The sequence below is a fragment of the Prunus avium genome, chromosome 7, assembly GCF_965620075.1.
Source record: "Prunus avium chromosome 7, drPruAviu1.hap1.1, whole genome shotgun sequence".
NCBI classification, from domain to species: Eukaryota; Viridiplantae; Streptophyta; class Magnoliopsida; order Rosales; family Rosaceae; genus Prunus; species Prunus avium.
In genome coordinates this window covers 3,719,845-3,742,139 of record NC_142290.1, presented here as the reverse complement: position 1 = coordinate 3,742,139, position 22,295 = coordinate 3,719,845, and the positions used below count along the sequence as shown (strand labels likewise).

General features: G+C 38.6%; 2 protein-coding genes across 2 annotated transcripts; one reads left to right on the top strand and one right to left on the bottom strand.

Annotated features, from left to right (window-relative positions):
• Positions 1 to 931: 931 nt before the first annotated feature.
• LOC110757909 (uncharacterized) lies at positions 932 to 17,750 on the top strand. The gene is made up of 3 exons (XM_021959662.2): positions 932 to 1,131; positions 1,248 to 1,361; positions 17,501 to 17,750. Exons 1-3 carry the CDS (start codon positions 932 to 934, stop codon positions 17,748 to 17,750), a joined length of 564 nt encoding a protein of 187 aa, XP_021815354.1.
• A 3,782-nt stretch (positions 17,751 to 21,532) lies between these two features.
• On the bottom strand, positions 21,533 to 22,078 carry LOC110757908 (uncharacterized). The gene has a single exon (XM_021959661.1). It carries the CDS (start codon positions 22,076 to 22,078, stop codon positions 21,533 to 21,535), a length of 546 nt encoding a protein of 181 aa, XP_021815353.1.
• Positions 22,079 to 22,295: the final 217 nt, after the last annotated feature.

Here is a 22,295-nt window from a genome sequence, read left to right as displayed (position 1 = left end):
ACATTATATCTCTTAGGATTTGTTCCTTTGTATTTTTCAGGAAATTGCATCTGGCGATATGTTTCAAACACTTCAAGAGTTCCAACAAAATTCTTCATATATATACTATAATGATGGTAAACCCATTTCCAGATTTTGGATTATTTATATATCCATGGACTAACATCAAAAAACCCCCTCAAGGTTTGGAGTCCTTCTTAATATGGGTCACCAGGTTTTAATTTCATAATTTTACACCCCATAGTTTTCAAAATGGGCCAATTTACACCGTCTGTTAAGTTCAACGTTAGATTTTCTATTAAATAGGTAACGTGTCTGTTGTGGTACCCACTTTGATGTTGATTTGTAAACAAAAATAATTAAAAAATTCTTTAAAAATATTATTAAATTATATTTTTTTAAACAGAAAAAAAAAAATTTCCCCAATCTCTCTCTTTCTCTCTCCCTGCCCAGAACTTGAAAACCCCACCCACATATCCAACCTATCTCCCTCCCTCTCCCTCCTTCTCTCTACTTCGGTGATGGAGAAGCAGCTGTTGATTTCCTTCTATGCATCGGTGATGAGCTTGGAGAGGCAGTAGGAGGGGATGGCGGAGAGGATGGAGATGGCGGCGGAACTGACGTTCGGATCGGGGAAGTCGAGATCCCATCTTTGTTTCTTCAGATTTTGATAATCAGAACGGTCTTGGAATTTTCAACTTAAAATTGATATTGGGAAAAAGGTTTTTGGTTTCAATTTTGATAGTGAAATTGGCTATAAAGCATTAAGATCCAATTGGTAGGATTTTGGTTAATTTTGATTCTGGGTATAGTAGGTTTAGGAATTCTCAAAATTAGGGTTTAATGTTTTGTCAATTGGGGATTAGGCTCACTGTGAATAATGGGTTGATTTCTTTAGGTGGAACCAAAGAGAAGGTCGTTGCCTGATTACATGGAGAAGGTTCAGAAAGATGCTAATGCTAATATGAGAGCGGTCCTTGTGGATTGGTTGGTGGAGGTTGTAGAGGAATATAAGCTCCTTCCAGACACTCTTCATCTCTCCGTTTCTTATATCGATAAGTATCTATCGATCAATGTGGACAACAACCAGAAGCATCAGCTACTAGGAGTTGCTTCAATGTTCATTGCATCGTAAGCTCACAAATCTTTGAATCTGTCGTCTGATTGGTACAATTGTTTTCTTCTTCTGATGATGTGAAGTTACTATAAGTATTATTCTTACATTTTCATGATTTCTTAATTTATAGGAAATATGAAGAGATTACTCCTCCAAATGTGGATGAACTCTGTGACATAACAGAAAATGGGACCAAGAACAAAACCCTAGGACTCTCCAAAATCTCCCAAACCCCAAATATTTCGTCACTCCAAAATCTCCTTTTGTGGCCTTTGCTCTGCGCCCTCTTTTCTATCTTCCTCCATTTCTTCTCATTCGTCTTCTTCTTCAAGCTTTGTACTCTTCCAAAACCTGAAAACCCATAATACTAAGCATGCCCACATGTCTCTAGAATGAGCTGAATCCGGCTCCTCTCTTGCGAACCCGACCCAGACACAGAGACGGTGAGAGAGGAAGAGAATGAGATAGTGAGTCAAAGAGGGGCGGATATGTGGGTGGGGTTTGTATGGCTTCAATGGCGGTTCGGTGGGGAGGTGATCGAAGATGGGTCGGAGATGTGGGTGGGGTGTTCTGGACAGAGAGATGGAGGGAGATAGGAGGAGAGAGAATGGGGAATATTTTTTTATTTTTTTTCTGTTTTTAAACATCTAATTTAATAATATTTTTAAAGAATTTTTATTATTTTTGTTTACACATCAACATCAAAGTGGGTACCACAATTGCCACATCACCAATTTAACAGAAAATCTAATGGTGAACTTGACAAACAGTGTAAATTGGCAGAATTTGAAAACTATGGGGTGTAAAATGATGAAATTAAAACTCGGTGACCCATATTAAGAATGACCCCATACCTTGAGGGGGACTTGTGATGTTAGTCCTATATCCATTTTTATAAGAGATATTGTAACAACCTGATCCTAAATTAACAGTTAAATATTAAATTATTCAAGAAAAATACAATTTTACCCCGGGAATATTTAAATGATTTTAGTGTTGACATTTTTATCCGATGAAGATTTTGGTGAAACTGTAACATCTCGATTCGAAAAAGTAATAAAATAATTAAAATAATAGGAAATAAATTTAAATGAGAAAATAAATTGAAATAAACAATAAAATGATTTGAATTAATTAAGGTTTTTGAAAATTAAAATATTATTTAATATTAAAAAAGGGACAAAAAGGTCATTTTAAGTTTGGGAAGGAATTTGGGAATTCCGATTGTACCGTTGCGTAGAGCACATCGAGATGAGTCCATAGACACGTGGTGGGCTCAAATCCGAGTTATAACGAGAGAGATACAATCAAATTTCATGTAGGGGCAAAATTGTAATTTTTTGATAATTGATTTTTTAAAACCCTTCTCTCTCTCTCTCTCTCTCTCTCTCTCTCTCTCGACCAGTTTTTGCAGCTGCTGCCTTCGGCCATTAGAGGCCACGACACCGGAGCCAAACGAATCGGCTTGGCCCCGCCGTCACACCCCAGCACCTTTCCCGTTGGAAAATCGAAGAAAATCACGCCGGTTTTGACAAAAACTTCCAGCTTCTCGTTCTCCCTCCTTCAGCCACTGTTTCCGGCGAGTGAGGTATGGTTTCTCACCTATTTTTCGAGCTCTAGCTGATGGAAGGGTAGGATTTGATCAATTTCTAGCCTAGATACCTCGATTTATAACTTAGGTTTTGGCCGGTTTTCAATTTGAAATTCCGGCCACTCAGGTCATTTTTCGGGGTAGGTCCAAGAACAAAAGTGACTCCAATCAATGTTCTGAACCTAGGGAATCTTGGCCCGCGGTTTGGAGCCGGAAATTTATCGAGGCAATCCAGCATTAAATCCTAAAATGATTCTTGTGTTGTCACGAGCGCGTAGGTGTGCTCGGATGTCAATTCGGATATCGTTTGAACCTCGAATGGATTACACATATTACACGTTATCCGGGTTCGATAGGTTTGAATCGTTGGATTGTCTCCAACTTATTATATGTTGATCTAGGTACTCCTAGGATCGTGTAGGTTTTCACGGATCGTGAACCGGAGCCCCGGATATTTCAATTCAATAATTCGAAGTTTAATTAAACAATAATCCTCCGATCGTGATCAATCTGACTGTTCGATTCGGACCAAAATTATAGATGTGCTTAATAAACCTTGTGGAACTCATAGGAACTTCTAGCTCGTAAAACGGAGGTCGTGGGCCTCACGGACCCGGATGACCGAGTTAGGGAGTTTGACCCTCGGTTGATCGTGAGTCTTCCGAGGTAGTCCCACCCCTCGAATACTGTTAGAATAACTGTATTGACGAGTCTTGACCGTTATTTGAGTTATGTTGATTTTATGGGTTTATGAGATTATTTAAATTATTTTATATTGTGGGGTTATCGGATGTTAACTATTATGTGAAGTTTTTGCAATATTTGAAACGATGGAATATATGATTTTGGGGATACTTGAATTGTTGGTTGTGGAAGCGAGTCATGGAACTCGACTATGATTATTAAGAAGTGGGTGGATATTCGTGGTTAAGTGTATTTCGTTTTCCAATTATGGCATGTTGTGCATATTGAGTTTTGGTTGAATTGAGGATATGGGGTAATGGCTACTATTTTTCATTAACTTACATTATTATGATTATAAATAAAATATACGGATTGAGTGGTGGTTAATTAAGTATTTATTTATTTAGTTATCTATTACTATTAAGTTTATTATTATAATATCAACATGGAATGGTTTGCTATTCATATTTCAACGGGATTAATAAGTTAATTAAATATCTAAGCGCATATTTGTATTCAATATATATACATACTCAGTAGTTGAAACAGTTTTGTCATTTATGATAATGCCCACGAGTTTCGGGGACGCCTGAACCGTGTAGTGCGAGGATATGCGTTCTCGGGCTAACTACATGTCCCCCGAGTTCTGCGAGGAATGCGGCTCAGGTTGACTAATGGTCCCCTGAGTCTTGTGAGGAAGGCGGCTCGGGTTGACTTTGTGTTCCTGAGGCCTGTGAGGAATGTGGCTCGGATTGACTTTGTATTTTCGAGGCCCGCGAGGATATAACAGACAGAATATTTGGAATTGAAGGAATATTCTCGAAATTGATGGAATAGTTAAGGAAAGTATTATATAAATCGATTTATGAATTAGAGGAAGTTCAGTAAGTGACTTATTTATGTTCTGAGTATGAACTGGTTTGAGAATTGGGAAAGTTGGAAAGTGTACTCTAGAGTTTGTGAATAAGATTGAGCATATCACTAATATGAGAACTCGGATTGATTTGTAATCACAATGGAAATAATAAATGACGTGATATACAAGGGCAATAGTAAAAGAGGAAGAACTACGTGTGGCTTGATCCCTTATTATGGGTACGTAGGTAGCCTAGGGTCCCACCCAGGTGCAGCCGCCAACAAAAGATATTTAGGGAACTTTAATTTAGTCGTTGGTTGTTAAGTGTGGTTGTGGTCAAGACATTTTTGAAACCCGTTTTGGATTGTTGTATGATTTGGGGGCCGAGTGCTTAAAGTACTTGTGATTGTGTTGGGTTGTTAAACATCATACGATGGAAATTGAAAAGTTATTTTATGTTAACTATAGTGGATATGCATGATTTAGTTTGAGTTCATTGTTTGCTCTGTTAAATATTATTATCTGATTTAAAAGTATTACTGGTGGTTTTGTTTAGAATTATTGAAGGCCAGAGGCCTAGTTGTAAAATGCTTGAAGGTTAACTTGTGCATGCTGTCAGTTGTGGATATTAATTGTATTTTAACAAGTTGAAATTTTTTGGGAAAAGTCCAAGTTACAGGGGAGACTCTGCCGAATTTTTGGTAGAAGTCAAACCTTAAAAGAATCTGTGGTTTTTTATTAGAAGGGCATTTTGGTCAAGTGTACTTGGCACCCGCCAGGTGTCGGACATGCACAGAGTCCAGTGCAGATTCAAATTGGAATTTGGGTCGGGTCATGTCAGATATTCATTAAGACAATTGGGTTAACTGTCGATTTACCCGCTGAACTTGTACGCTACTTTCAATTTTCACCCACAACTTTTTTTTTGGAAAATTAAGTACACGAATTAATTTTTATTGCCAATTCCCCCTTACCGTCTAAATCAACAACATGTCATCCAATAATCCGTCAAATTATTAAAAAATATATTTTTTGAAAAAATTAAAGAAAAAAAGCCAAAAAAAAAATCCTATGGACCCACCCCCCCATCATAACCCGATTCCCCCATGACCACCATTCATTAAATATGAGGGCAAATTGGACATTTTATATGTTGAGATAATATAAAATTAAATTAAAAAGTTATTTTAATAAACAGAGGGGCCCATTTCATCTCTAAGACATTTTGAAAAAATATGGTATAATTGTCTTGGGTTAACTGTCAATTTACCCCCCCGGAAATTGTACACTACTTTTAATTTGCACCCTCAATTTTTTTTTTTTTGGAAAATTAAGTATACGAATTAATTTTTATTGCCAATTCCCCCTACTGTCTAAATCAACAACATGTCATCCAATAATTCGTCAAATTATTAAAAAAAAATACATTTCTTTTGAAAAACTTAAAGAAAAAAAACAAAAGGAAAAAAGAAAAAAAATTATCCTATGGACCCACCACCTCATCCCCCGCCCCTCCCCCCTCCCCGGTTTTCTTCTCCTCCCCATGACCACCACCCTTCACTCCAGACCAAAACCCCCACCTGTCTCCCTTTTGTTTTTTTAGATATTTATAACAATACCCAATCCTAGACATGTATTTATACAAATACCCAAGCACTATTTAAACATAGAAACATACCCAAAATGGGTTTTGGGTATGTGTGTAATGATGGGTTTTGGGTATGTTTATAAATGGGTTTTGAGTGTGTGTAATGATGAGTTTTGGGTATGTTTATAAAGTGTTTTGGGTGTTGGGTATTTTTATAATTTCAGCCCCCATTTTGGATATTTTAGTGAAACTCCCTTGTTTTTTTACCCCCAGACCATTCACCCATCCCCATCCTAACCCGATTCCCCCATGACCACCATTCGTTAAATATGAGGGCAAATTGGTCATTTTATATGTTGAAATAATATAAAATTAAATTAAAAAATTATTTTAATAAACAGAGACATTTTGAAAAAATATGGTATAATTGTCTTGGGTTAACTATCAATTGTACACTACTTTTAATTTGCACCCTCAATTTCAAGACATGGCAATCGTGTCGTGTTGGCAATATTCGTGTTGTGTTCGTGTCAACCCATTTTTCTTAACGGGTTGACACAACACTACCCGTTAAGAAAATGGTTGGAAAATACTAAACACAAACACAACTCGTTACAATTCGCAAATAACACGACACGATCCGTTTCACCTGTAAAGAGAAAAAAAACCGAAAAAAATAATTTAAAAAAATAAGAAAACTGAAAAAAATAAATAAATCAATCAATCAACAAGGACACAACGAGAGCCCGTGCTATGGTTTTTCTTTTTCTTTTTTCTGTGATTCCTAAAACCCCAACAAAAAAAAGGACCAAATTCATCCACAAAGAAAATTCAACTTCATATCTGATTACAACGTAACAACTGAAAAGTAAGTCATTTAACTCTACAATATTGTTTGTAAGGTCATTCCCAATTGGATCTCTATTTGGGGCTCAACCACCATAAGGCTCCCATAAATACAAATTCTCCTTAAAAAAAGCATCTCCAATGGTGCAAATTCAAGGTTTTAAAACTTGAAGCCCAACGGGAGCACTAACTAAATCTATATGCTTGGTTGAAGTCCTTGAAACCCAGTGGGACACTCAAGGAGAAAAGCTGCAGCTCACATATTTTGTCTCTCACTTGCCTTGCGACTGTGGAAAGCCATACTTGCCTTTTTTTTCTTCTGTCGACAACATGCTTGCCACCATGCTGACCAATTTTTCCAAAAGTTGTGGAACCAACTGCTATAAACGGCTATATTCTTTTATTTATTTATTTATTTATTTAATAGATTTTCAACTCAATTCTCCCTATAAAGATCCACCATATCTCTCATAATTTTTACACACCACAACATCTTTATCACTCTTGATCAATTTGTCAAATTTTTTCACTCACTAAATTATTTAATTTTTTGTAATTTTTTGTTAATCTCTTTTCCACCAATGGTCGAAGGTTCGAAGCAAAAAGGTGCAAATAACTCCATCGATGAAGATGTTGCTCTATGCCTGTTTCCCTCTTTTCGGCCAAGGTGGCCATTGGAAGGAACTTTTGGTCCTTCTTTGCTTGGATTGCGTAGGCGTGCCACCACCAAGCCACTGATTGGCTCGAATGGAAAAGGTTGGATCGTTAAGTTCGCGCTTCTGACTTCTAACCAGCCGATTGATCGGCCAAGCAAGGAACCTCCTCTTGGCCTAGGTCCTTTCACTTCCTCGGGGTCGAGGATGGTTAGGTTTCGTATGGGTTTTTAGTATTTTTTGAGATTTTAATGATAATGATGCAAATTAAATTAAAAGATGCGATTGAACTTAAAGACAAGAATTAAAATGCAATAAAGTAAATCAAAGCAATAGATAAACATAAATTAAATGAAGAACGAAACAAGAACGATATAAATGATAAAGACAATAAAATAAAGCAATCTGAAATTAATATAATCTTAAAGAGAATTCGATAACAATTAAAAATAAAGCGATAAGCTTGAATCTTAAAACAACGTAAAGGAAAATGCAAGAAATTAAACTTACACTAACGAAAGTGAAGAACTGATCTAGTCCACTTGCTTGGAAAATAAAAACCTAGTCTAGGGATAGAAAATTGAAAGATAAAAAGTAGGTTTTTGTGTCTGATGTTGGGGTCCTTTGCTCTTTGTCTGATGAGGTTTATATAGGGGCATTCGTCAGCCCATGGGCTGGCCATTAAATGGCCAAAGGTCAACTTCGTTCAAAATCTTTCCTTGTGTGGCTTCCTAAATTTGTGGAATTGATTTGAATGAGATCATCGGATTGCAAATCTGATCACTTGATTCTCTCCTCCTTAGGAATGTTCCAGATTGACATCACTCTCTTTGATTGCTTTCCTTGAATGGATCTTGTCACGTGCATGAAAATATCTGGAGGTTTTGGGCTTAACATCTGGTGAGACGATGTGGCTTCCGGAGTCTTTAATTTTGATTGAACATAATCCATCAATGCTGGGTGACTTGGAATTTCAATGAGTCCGTCTAAGAAACTTGGCCAAGGTCTACATGAATTTTTATCTTTCAATATTAATACATATATATATATATATATATTTATTTATTTATTTATTTATATGTAGAAAGAGAACTCGTAGGCCATTTAGTTGGCCTTTGATTCTTGTCTATAACCTCCCAGGCCATAGGCCTTATACATATTATAAAGTATAATATGCAATATATATATATATATATATTAAGAGTTTGGGCCAGTACCTGGTATCAGAGCCAAAAGTCCCTAGAAGAGTGGTTAAGTTTAAGGTTCAAACTAAGTTGTTGGTTTAATCTTCTGGTTTTTCTGTCAAGTTTCCTTTACTCACTAGTCATCGAGTTGTCTAGCTGTCAGATAGGCTCATTAGCCGTTGCCCGTTAAGCTAAGGCGTTGAGAGACCTAGGCAGGGACTAGCAACCTTGAATTAGGAGGAGAACAGAAGGAAAGCATAAAATCCAGAATTTTAAAATGGCAAGCCTTAGGAGAATGTTGTCTATCCGTTCTTCTAGAGAAGCAAGCTCTAGTAACAGTCCTAGCCATAGAACCCTACGAGTTAAAAACTCTCAAGAAATAATCATGCGGGACGTAGAAAAGGAGTTGTGCAACTGGGATATACCCAGAATACCCATCACTGATATATACTATAAAGGATCTTTCAAGTTCAGATCTGATTACGCAATAAAAACTGTTGAAAAAACGATATCTGTCATTGATAAAAAAGATAGTTTTCAGCTATTCACCCAGAGTCAAATCGACCAGCATCTGGAGAGAAATTATAACTATTTGCACATAGGATTGGTGCAGGTAGTGGTGAAACCACTTACCAGAACAGGATTGCCCAGTTCAATCTTGCTTTGTGTAAGAGATGGAAGACATAGAAAGTTCACGGATTCCTTGTTAGGAATAGTTGAGTCAACCTTAGGGGAAGGTCCGATATACTTTAACTGTTTCCCAAACTTTTCTGTTGCACTTTCCGACGTAAATGTCTTAAAAGCTTTAACATTGAATATTCAAACTCAGGGTTATGATATGGACCCAGGATCCCAAAATCTAGCGATCATTTATAGGGTTTCATATAAGGTTATGAACACTGTCTGTCCCAAAGCTAAAGATTTAGACAGCAAAGGTGAAACTACCTTGTTCCAAACCAACCTTGAAAAATCAAACGTAGCAGTCCCAAAAATGATAAAGTGGAGTGATATAACCCTACCAGAAAAGTGGATTTTGGATGAAATAGTCCCAAAGAAGCCCCTTGAAAATCAAGAACCTACTCGGATCTCCCAATTCGCTGATGGAGAGGTAGAAATACAATTCTCCAACGCTAGAAAAACTAGGATTGATCTAGCGCCCTTTGGATCTAACCTAGAACCACATAGGTCGAGTACCTCTAGGATTGATCTAGCACCCTCTAGATCCAACCTAGAACCCCATAGGTCGAGCACCTCCTCTGATATAGCTTACGATCTAGACCATGACAGAATGATCTTGGCAGGTCTTAGGAGAACCCAGGAACAGACACAAAGGCCAGCCTACAGGTTTGAGCAAACCCTTCCAAACCCAGGAATTAGGATGAATCCACCTCAACCCGAGCCTTCCTTCTCGGATGTAGAATTTGAAATAAATATGTTAAAATCCTTCGAAATAGAACACGAAAAGATAAAAAGGAATTATCTGAGTATTGAAAATATTAATAAAAGAATCTGGTTTGAAACAGCCTTTCAGGAGCATAGGCAAAATCATCTCTGGAAAGCCCATACCGCCTTTATGAAAGAAAAGAAATTCAATTGTTTCTTTTTTACGTGGTTAGATTGGTGTGCTCAGAAATATGACATTCCTGAATATAGGAGCCATATAGAGATGATAGGAAGCCCATTCTCGACTTACACTTCCAAAGATGGGAAATCAGTAAAAGCCGTACATCCACCCGAGATGGTAATTAAACAGAAAGATATGATAGCGGCTCCCTACAAAGAAACCACTTTCCTTGATGATAGCGCCAATAATTTTCGCACAGCGAGTAAAGAGGATATAGGCGCAGTTATTCAGCAGAATAATTACACCAACCTGTTTCTGCAGTCTCTAGGAAAGCAAGTCACTAGGATTGAAACGTCTGTTTCTGTAAAGGAGCAGCAATCCGACCCCAGTCCCTCAGAAACTAAAAGGATCAAGGAAATGAGTAGTCAGGTGTTCTTCAAACCACCTCCCCCTTTAGATAATAAAAACTTTAAGATGGGAAGAACATTGTCAGAAGATGAAAATTTTGTTGATATCCTGGCAAAGAAATTATCAGAAGTACAATTGTCAGATAAAGGAAAAGGACCTCAAGTGTCGGTTCTCACTGAAGGAGAAATAGAGGACCTTGAAACGATGTTTAAGGAAGAACGACCTGAAATTAATAAGTTAACAAATGAAAAGAAATTCACTCAAACTGCTAAAATAAGAAATTACTACCCCAGACCCACTCCAGTAGATTTACAGTTTGAGGAAGATGGAATGTGGAATTCCGCTCAGTATGATGGAAGCTCCATAGTAGAATGGAATATTGATGGTCTAACGGAATATCAGATCATTAATGCAATGAAACATATGATGATGTACGCTACAGCCTCTAAGATAAAAGGAAATGGAGATAAGAGGGTGGCTGAAGCTATCATCGCAGGCTTTGTAGGTCAATTAAAAGGATGGTGGGATTTCCACCTAAGCGACTCAGCAAGAGCCCAAATCCTGAACGCCCAGGTGGCTATTGGTCAGCAGAATGTACAAGACCCAGTAACTGGATTAATCAAAAGTGAAAACATTTACCAGGAAGATGCGGTAAATTCACTAATTTACACAATTACTCTACATTTTGTAGGAACTACAGAATTACAGCACGACAGGTCTAGAGAACTCTTAATGAACCTTAAGTGTCCTACCTTGTCCCATTTTAGGTGGTATAAGGACGTGTTTTACTCCAAGGTGTTCACTAGGCAAGACTGTAATGCTGACTTTTGGAAAGAGAAATTTCTTTCAGGATTGCCACTTCTATTCGCTGAAAAGGTTAGGAATAGAATTAAAGAGAAAAATGGTGGTGTCATTCCTTATGGGTCTTACACCTATGGGGAATTGTCCTCTGAAATCTGCGCAGAAGGATTAGCTCTTTGCACAGATATGAAATTAAGAAAACAGCTTGATAAGCAAAAGGCCCTAGGAAAAAAGGAATTAGGTGACTTTTGTGAACAATTTGGTTTTGAACCAATAAAATCATATTCACATAAAACATACAAGAAGGGAAAGAAATTTGGGGGGCGTAAGACTAAAAAATACGAGAAATATAAGTCTGAACCCAAGAAGCCATATAGAACTTTCAGAAAAAGGAAATACACAGGAGATACTAGCAAAAAGGCTAGTAAAGGAAAGAAATGAGCTGTCCCTACATGCTATAAGTGTGGAAAAGTAGGACATTATAAATCTGAGTGCAAAATGAAGGATAAAATCAGTAACCTAAGCATTAGTGAAGACCTTAAACAACAGCTTTGCCAAATAATGCTTAATTCATCTAGTTCTGAACAAGATAGTGATGACGAACTAGCCCAACTAGAAAATGAAGAATTGTTTGAATCAGATACTGAGACTAGCTCAGGTAGCGAGGAAGAGTGCGCCTGTCAATTTAAAGATCTGAGAATATGTGTCTTAACAAAAGAAGAAAGTCTAATAGTAGACTTAATTGATAAAATAGAAGATCCAGAAAAGAAGAGAGAAGCTTTGGAAAGTTATATCTCGCTAGCTAGAACCGGACCAAATAATCCCCAACCGGCCATAGCTAATGTAAGACAACCAGTTGAAAACTATAGTTTTAAGACTATAGTAAACAGAATGAATGATAAAATTCATAAAAAGGAACCTACGCTCAACGACCTTCAGTGCGAGGTCCATGATGTGAAAGAAGAACTTAGAGAGTTAAAAAATAGGGTTAGAGTTTTAGAACTCTATCGTCCTTTTTCAGAAAAAGATACAGAAGAAAAATCTGAGCAATTAGAATTCGAAAACCTAATGGAAGAATTTCAAGAGAAAATAGAACCTGTAACAAGAGAAACCCTACAGGAAGAACAAGTTAATACTATGAGATTCATTAATAGCATAGATAAGGTAATATCACAAAAATGGTATGCAATGATAACTATTGTTATTAATAAAACCTACAAGTTTACTATTGAAGTGCTGATAGACACTGGAGCCGATCTTAATTGTATAAATGAAGGTGTTGTACCAACGAGGTATTTTCAGAAAACTACCCAAGTCCTACACACAGCAGTCAATAGTCAAAGGATGGGGATTCAGTTTAAATTATCTAACGCTGCTGTACTTAATCAAGGAATTTGCTTTGAAACCCCTTTTGTCTTGGTGAAAGGATTAAACCAGTCCCTGATATTAGGAACCCCTTTCATTAATATGCTTTATCCTTTCTCTATTTCTGAAGAGGGAATAAGAACTGAGGTAGAGGGTCAACCTATAGTCTTTAGGTTCTCTCAACCACCCAAGCATAAGTATATTAATGAAATTCAAGAAAAGATAAAGAAGAAAGAAAGTTATCTATATCACCTGATAGAAGAATTGCAGTACAAAAGAATAGAGGAACAACTGCAAGACAATAGGGTAAAAGAAAAGGTAGAAGAAGTCCAAAAGATGTTTGAAAATCAAGTTTGTGCCGAAATACCCAATGCTTTTTGGAATAGGAAAAGACACATAGTGGAATTGCCGTATGAGCCTGATTTTGATGAAAAGAAAATCCCAACCAAAGCTAGGCCAATTCAAATGAATGCTAGGCTAATGGAAATTTGTAAATCTGAAATTCAAGATTTATTAGGGAAAAAGTTAATTAGGAAAAGCTCATCTCCCTGGAGCTGTTCTGCCTTCTATGTAGAAAACGCAGCAGAATTAGAAAGAGGGTTACCTAGATTGGTGATAAACTACAAACCTCTTAATAAAGCCTTAAAATGGGTTAGATATCCAATTCCTAATAAAAAGGACCTTTTGGATAGATTGAATAAGGCAGTAATTTTTTCTAAATTTGATATGAAATCGGGATATTGGCAGATTCAAATTGCGGAAAAAGACAGGTACAAAATAGCCTTTAATGTCCCCTTCGGACATTACGAATGGAATGTTTTACCGTTTGGTCTAAAAAATGCTCCCTCTGAGTTTCAAAATATTATGAATGATATATTTAATCCTTATACAGCTTTCACCATTGTTTATATTGATGATGTTTTGGTTTATTCTAATTCTTTAGAACAACACTTTAAACATCTGAATATCTTTTTGAGAGTTGTGAAGCATGCAGGATTAGTGGTTTCAACAAAGAAAATGAAATTATTTTCTTCAAAGATTCGTTTTTTGGGACACAATATTAATAAGGGACTGATAGTTCCTATTGATCGAGCAATATCCTTTGCTGAAAAATTCCCTGATGAGATAAGGGACAAGCAACAGTTACAAAGGTTCTTAGGAAGTCTTAATTATATAAAAGATTTTTATAAAGATTTGGCTCAAGATTCAAAATTGTTATACCAAAGGTTGAAAAAGAACCCAACTCCCTGGTCAGAAGAACACACTAAAGCAGTAAGAAGGTTGAAAATTAAAGTCAAAGAACTTCCTTGCTTAGCCTTAGCCAACCCCGAAGCCTTTAAAATAGTAGAAACAGATGCTTCAGAAATCGGATATGGAGGAATCCTAAAACAGAAGGTCAATAATTCAGAACAACTGGTTAGATTCACTTCTGGAGTTTGGAAACCGGCTCAAAAGAATTATTCTACTGTTAAGAAAGAAATGCTAGCCATAGTCCATGCTGTTTCTAAATTCGAGAGTGATCTTTTAAATAAAAAATTCCTGATAAGAGTGGATTGCAAGGCTGCAAAAGACATTCTGTTTAAAGATGTAAAAAATTTAGCATCAAAACAAATTTTCGCAAGATGGCAAGGAATACTATCTGCTTTCGATTTTGATATTGAATTTATTAAAGGTGAAACTAATGCGCTCCCTGATTTCTTAACTCGAGAATTTTTGCAGGGTGCGAACCAGGAGTTCCGGACAAATGACTCCAAGTAGGAGCTCTTCAGGAGTTCTTGCTAGGTCTTCCCCGACTGATCCAAAGCCCTTGATGACTTCTTCTCCATATAATAAGGGTAAGGAGAAGCAGATTGCTGAAAATCCATTCCGTGAATATATGAATATGTCTGTAGCAATTATTGAAATGAATGATCTGGACAAACATCCGAATTTTCTAGCTGAAAAATATTTAAGGGATAACCTTCCTCCCTTAAATAAGCCCCGTCTATTCTATGAAACTCTCCTAATTGAAACTAAATCTGTTAATATAGTTCATCGTCATAGAGGTGAAAATACCAACACAATAGCCTTTTCCAAAATCCAAATTCTAAATGTTATTTCCTTGGAAGAATGGGGTCCTAGCCCTGAAAGGGCTAAAAGATTTATCCATCCTGAAATTAGGCCATATTCATATAATTTCTGGGATTATAAAAAAGCATGGGAATATGTCTTATGTTTTCAAAATCAAAACTATTCTCATACTTGGTTCATCCAATTTAAGCTTCGGGCTCTGAAAGAACTCCCAAATTGGTTCAAGAGCTTTTTCCTTATCTGGGTTCCTACTATGGAATACCTTCCTCCTGAAATTAAGGAGTCTTTTCAAATGAAATTTTGTAAATGGAATAAGAATCATCCTGATCAAAGGACTTTGTTCATGTGGTTCATGATAATGTATGAGCTACCTTGGATATTAAAATGGGAATATGTCATCTCGGAAGACATTGATGAAGAATGGACCTATATTCCTAACTTAGTCCGAAGCATCTTAATTCGTTGGTGGGATAAATTCACAAGAGACCACTTAGTTCCTGTCAAGATTACCCCAGCAATTATTCCCTCCTTTGATCCTGTTGCTGCTCAGCCTTTGGTCACTTCTCCTGCCAGTCTAAGTGTTTCGCAAAGGCTACAGATGCTGATAGATCAGCCAGGCTCTTCTTCATCAAAAGAAGATTTGAAAAAGAAAGTCCTCGAGATCCTGGATTTAGATGACGAGTCGATGGCATCAGCCTCCGCCACTCAACCTGAAGATGAGGTGGACCCTTTTGCTAATGAAGACATGCTTGACCATTTTCATCCAGATCTCCATTCGGATCTTTATGGTGGGCCCAAGTAATATTATGTCTGATAAGAAGACAATTTGTGTTTACTGTAATTTGTGATAAAGCTTTTTACTTTTACGTTTTTCTGGTAAAAGCAAGACGTTCCTGCTTTTACTCTGTTTTTATTTGCCTTTTGTAAGAGTCTGCCTTTTTCCTTTTTTGGCCGCTTGCGTGAACGTTCAGACAGAATCATTAAAGTGAAGATGCCGCTCTTCTGTAGGCTGCTTTGTGATCTTCTGCCTCTAATTGACACGTCAACAGCCAGGAGGCTTTAAATGAAGGGCTTCTCCTCCTTTGCGAAGCACCGAAAAAGATCGCCTCTCAAGCAGAAAATAAACTTTGTGTTTTGAGTGTTTTGGAGTGTTTTTGAGTGTTTTCAAGTGCTGCTTCTGCGAAGCTTCTGTTAAGCACTACTGCTTTCCCTGCTTCTATGTAAGTTTGTTGAATATTAATGATACTACGTTTGATATCGTATTTAATTTCTCTATATTATTATCCTTGGTTTTGGCTTTGTATGTTTGAATTCCTCATAATAATTATGTTTATTCTCTACGTCTCTACACTACCTTCCGCTCGAAAGCTTAAAATTGATTGAGAAAAATTTTGCTCTTAAGAGTCTAGGCCAGTACCGTATATATATATATATATATTTTGCTCATAGCCATCTTGAAACCCATGCCAATTGGAACCAAATTTGAGAATATCAAGGTAAATCCATATGGGTCCTCTCATGTCCAAACCATCTCTTCAGCCAAGACTTCCATTCTCCAGCCAACTCACTGACATGAAAGGCCAAGGCCTTGACTTGTCCCAGCCAACTCTTCATTCTCCCAGCCAAGTCCACTATCCAAACAACTTCAAAAAGGCCATTCTCTCAGCCAAGTCGAAAACATCAATTAGCCTATCATATTATATATTATTATAATATATAATATTAACCAATAATATAACCAATTCAATATTATATATATATATATATATATATATATATAATACTATATATATATAACCAATTGTTTCAATGCCATTGAAACTTGCGACCTGATCAGCAACAGGTTGGCTTTGACTAGCCAACCTTTCAACTCACAGGAAAAATATTAACGTGGGGCTTGGCTTTGGCCTTCTTGATATCACCCAAGGGTCTGAAACCCAGCTGCTGTAGCTTGATAAAAAATCTCAGCTCAATAACTCACTTTCTTTTTACTATTCCAGCTGCCATTGAAGGAAATCTACACTTCAGCTGATTTTTGGTGGTGAGGATTCTTCATTCTTTTACACCCCTTGGCTGGCCCCAAGCCAAGCTTGTAGATCTTGCCATTCTATTTATTTATTATTTGACTATTGTTATTCTAAACAACAATATCTTTTGTTTTGGCTAAACTTTGTAGAATTGAGTCCCACTTGACTTGGTTTGGCTTGAATTTGGTGACCACATCCAAACATTGCCCCCTTGATTCCTTGGCCTTCAATTGGGGAAAGGGTAAGTGAATCAAAACTCTCATGACTTTTCATTTTTCTTCGGATGTTTCAATGTCATGCTTCTCTGTGGCAATTTATTGTGTTTGAATTAAATTGATGTTTAGGGAGAAACCCTAATCAATTTTTAAAAAACTTTTCAACTTCATAACCGTTGAAAAACCTAGGCATTATAAATACCAATTTGGCTCCAAACATTTCTTCATACTCAAAACTCCATTGCCATTGCTCTTAGAAAACTCTCTCCCACCAAACCTACACTTTGCTCCCTAGATTCACCATTTGATAGGCCAAAAACCATTCAAATCATCATCAAATCCGTTATTTTGCGAGTTTTCAAGTATGTTAAAGTCTTTTCCGGTTGATATTGTTGTGATTTTGATGAATGGTGGCCATTGGAAGCTCATTTTTTAAACTTTTGAAAGTTTGAATGTTCTTCGTGTTCTTGGCAAATTTTTGCTTTTTTGCCACTCTACTTTTCTTGATTGAAATAATATTTGTGTTTGTAGGATGGATCCAGAGTTGAAGTCCATCATCTCTCACTTGGCCAAGTTGAAGAAGGCCATGGCGGAAAGTGATCAACAACCCGAGGAAGCCTATGCCATCAAATTACAAGGAGATGTTCCAAGATATGTTCTTGGTCCTTTGTACCCACTTCAACCTCCAGATGAAGTGGTGAAGATTTGGGCCGAGCAAAGTGATGATCCTCCACCTTTAACCATGGAGTTCGACTGGAAATCAACTTGGGAAGCCCTCTGACCTTTCAAAGGTTGGCCATGCAAAACTTCTGAGGTTGATTGTGTGGCTAAGAAGAAGTCTAAAGCCAAGAAACCCAACTCAGTGGCCGACGTTGATCCTAAGAGAAGTTGGTATGACTGGTATAGAGCTTTGGAACCAAAACTCAAGACTTCTTGGCAAAAAAGTGGGATCTATGATGTCTTGGCTCTTTGCGCCTCCGGGGACTTTCCTTGTGATCGTTCACTTATCATCGCAGGCCTATGTTTTTGGTCATCCTCTGTTAATTGCATGAGGTTACGATTTGGGATGATGACCCCCACTCTACTTGATCTGGCGGCTATCGTCGGCCTTCGTCCACATGGTGTGGTTTATTCGGTGGTCGACCTTCCGGAACCCCTTTTGAAGCCGGACTACGACAAGCCCAACAAGAATTTCACTAACTGGATCAAGATCCACTTTGGCTATACCGGGTCATCATCTGGTGCTCCGATAGGTTCAACAAATGGTGTATCTTACACAGAGCATGTAGCATTTCTTCAGATGTGGCTATGCAAATTCTTGACTTGCTCAAAATCTAGCCAAGTCACCAAAGAAGTCCAACCTTTGGCTGAAGCTCTTGCAGATGGCCAAGCAGTGGCCTTGGGTCCCATATTTTTGGCCTACCTTTACAGATGTCTTCGTGATATTGTCTTGCCCAAACCCATGTCATGCAACCCTTCAAGCCCGATTTGGTTTTTTCAGCTGTGGCTTCAAGTTTACTTCCCGGAGTTGGGTCCAACCAATGTCACATTCCGGGGTGACTCGCTTCTGGGAAAATCGATTGCTAGCCTCCCCTTGCCCAAACACCACGTTGAGGATTGCTTCCGATTTTTCTACGGATGTTCGCAGAGGTCACCTAGTGAGTTATACATGTGCTTAGATCATCGTTATCCAGGTTATTTGGCATTGGACCTTGCCAGTGTCCCCATACTTGGGACCAAGGAAGAACGACGAGAACTTTGGGCAAGCATCTTAATCAGTTGAGATCTTCCTTATGGCCTTGCATTGAACAAAGGGAACCATTACCCTTGCAGCTGCGAGGTTTATTATCCTGCTGCCGTTGGTCGTCATATGGGTTTTATTCAGGGTGTTCCATCTCCCATGGTTGACTCCCATAACTATTTCTTCTCATGGAGAGTCTTTTTTAAGGAAGTAGAAGAGGTGAATTCCGTGGTAAACTTTAATCGTGAGCTGGTCAAAGTTTTCAACTTCCAGACCCGCGACCCCGAATTTGGCATCACCGAATCTTTCAAGGCTTGGTGGGGAAAAATATCAGCCACTTGGTTTTCCCAACCCTCTGAGGTCCATATGGAGAAGATTTTCTGGGGTTGTGCTTGCTCTTCGACTTATTATAGTTTTAAACAAGGTAAACTTTTAGTCTTTTTTGTTTTTTTATATATGCTAGCCTTGACTATTAGTCCACTAACATCTTCACCTTTTGCAGCCACAAAAGAGGCGAGTGCCGACTCCAATCGTAGTCAAGGTGAGAAGAGGCCACTTCCCTCCACACAAGGTAAGCCAACTTTTGTTGGACTTCTGGCCATTTCCCATATAATCTTGGGTGTTTTTAGAAGCCAACATTTTCGATGTTTTCTTTCAGATGTTGGAGAAGATCGGAACTCCTCCGGCTATGATGTTGAGATTCCACTAGCGAATGACACAATCCTAGCTCGACCAAGAAAGATCCTGAGGAACCCATTGCCCCCAGGTACGATCCTTTAAATAAAAATAATAATAAAAATAAAATAAATTTATTAATTAATTTATTAAATAATTATAATTGAACTTTGGCCTTATAGGCTCGAGTAGGATAACAGAGCAACCCAACCCCACTCACTCGACTATGGCCACTCACTCAGCCGTTTCTTCTTCGGCCATTCCGGTAAGTTTCATTCTCACTACATTTTCCACTTTAATCTTGGTATTTTCTCAGCTTGCGGTTTAAATGTAGGAATCTTGAATTCCCATATTCGAGGCTGAAGTTGGTGGACAGACTGCTACTTCTGAGGCTGAGATTATCGATGCCAACCTTTCCACCAACCCGGATATTATCATGGCTGAGACTCAACAAGTCATCCAGCCATCAGGAAGTCATGAGGCTGATCATGGCGTCATTGATGACTCTTCCCATATTCCAGATCATCAGGTAATCTTGGTATTTCAACTTCATCGAATTTCTTTTACTTGACAACTTGCCCCCGGTCCCTTTATTAAAACTTTGAACCGTTTTAGGTAGCTTCTCTTAGTCTTGAGACCACCTTGGTTGACCCAACGACAATTAGAGATGAAGTTCAAGTTTTACCAGATCACACCTCAGATCTTCTAGACCCAAACAATCATTCCACAGATGGTCAGATTTTTCAGGTAATTCCACATGCTTCATTATTTTTTACATATTCCAAAGTCTTTCGAAAATTTACATTTTCTCACTTTGGTGAATGTTGTGGATCATCAGACTACTTCAACCGATCAGACGGCCATTGCCAGTGGTGTACTTTCGGCCATCTCAGTCGCATTGAGCGACGGGCTTGCATCATGAATCCCTCAGCCATCATAAGATGTGTCCATACCTATTCTGACAGATCATCGACATGAGGTATGTCTTGACATCTTGCTTTTCAATGCTTAAATATTCTCTCAACTCATTCGATCTCATGCTAGGTTGGAGAACCTATTATGCCCGATCCCCCTTCCGTTCAGGCATGTACAGCTGGAGCTTTGGTTGAGGGTGGCGGTGATCAACCACCATCGACAGACCAAGATGACCTTATTCAGTCGCTTTTGGACCATGTAAGCATCATTTGCCAATCCCCTCAATTCTTTTTTCCATAATTTGGGACTTCTGATATTCATATAATCTAATTGGCAGGCCCCTGGCGACATTTTTGCTTATCTCCATCATTGGGATGCTTCAGCCACTACTGCGAAGGCTTCCACTCGTCATGCCACTTCTTCGACTATGGCTGTGGTGCTTTCAGATCCCGCAGTTGAGGCCCTACTTCAGTCCTACAGAGATCGAGATTGCATATCCTTGGCCGACCAGGATGAGAGAGACAAGGTCAAAGCCGCTATTGAGGCATTGGTGAGCTCCGGCTTTTTTCCTGACCAGACTACAGTGCGTACGATCATGCATCTCTTTGGAGAGGTGGCGAGATTGATTCCCCTTCATCCTTCCCTTCGAGAGGAACTAAGGGTAGGCGAGGCCCTAGAGCAGCATATTGCTTCGACGAGTGCCATTATTAGGCAGAAGGTCGAGCTTGGTCGTAAGAAAAGGCATGAGGTCGGGAATATTGATGAGCAGATCAGGCAGCTTCAGGAAAGGAGGGCTGCCATTCTCACCGAGGTCTCCGAGGATATTCGGAGTTATGGGCCTCTTGAGGCTCAACTTCGCCAGGACTCAGTTGCGGTGAAGTCATTTGAGGCGAGGAAGCTACCCATCATATCTGCCTTATCCGCTGGAGAGAGCGCATGTGAGAGCTTCAGGACTGCTCTTCGTAGCTTGTTTCCCGATGTTTAGACATGTATTAGGCCATTAGTTGGCCCTTTTTGTATCTATCTAGACTTACATTTTGTTGTTGTCATATATGATAAAGCTAGCTTTTTTCAATCCGATGGATGTTTTGGCCATTGCTGGGCCTATTTTGTAGATGGCTTAACTGACATATCCATATATACGATGTTGTTCGGGCTATTCATTTTGCTTTACTTCAAAAGTCTTACCCGTATAACAAACTAACTTTACCAAACCCGAATGTTCTGGTAGACTACTTCTCCATCATCTCCCAAGCTGTAGGATAATATTTCTTCAGAAATCGGCCATTAATTGGAGCATCATGGGCTCGCCCATTTCGGTCACTTAGCTTATAGGCTCCTTTCCCTAAAACTTGGTGGATGAGGAATGGGCCTTCCCAAGTCAGAGACCACTTACCAAACCTGGAATCCTTAGATCCAATAGGAAGGATGGTCTTCCACACCAAATCTCCAACTCCGAAACTTTTGGCCTTAGTTCTCTTGTCATATGCTCGGGCCACCGTTTCCTTTTGCGCCCTAAGCTTGTCCAAGGCATCCAACCGTACTTCATCAAGATCGTCCAACTCTTGCGTCATGGCTTGGTTGTACTCATCCTTACTCCATTCGCCATGACGAGCCACCCTCAATGATCTTACGGATATCTCGAGGGGGAGAACGGCATCATGGCCATATGTGAGGGCGAATGGTGTCGTTCCGGTACCAGACCTTCTTAAGGTCCTATACGCCCATAGAGTATTAGAAAGGAGGGAATGCCATTCTCTGGGATTATTCTCTATCATTTTTCCCAAGATCTCCTTTATAACTTTATTGCTGGCCTCAGCTTGGCCATTCGATTGAGGATTGTATGGAGTGGATTGAACTATTCTAACCCCCCCAATTTCTTGCGGCTGCTTGGACAGCCTCCCCCATAAAAGCCGTTCCTCGATCAGTCATGATAGATTTAGGTAGGCCAAAACGGTGGATGATGGTTTTCTCGATGAATTCTAACACCTCGGC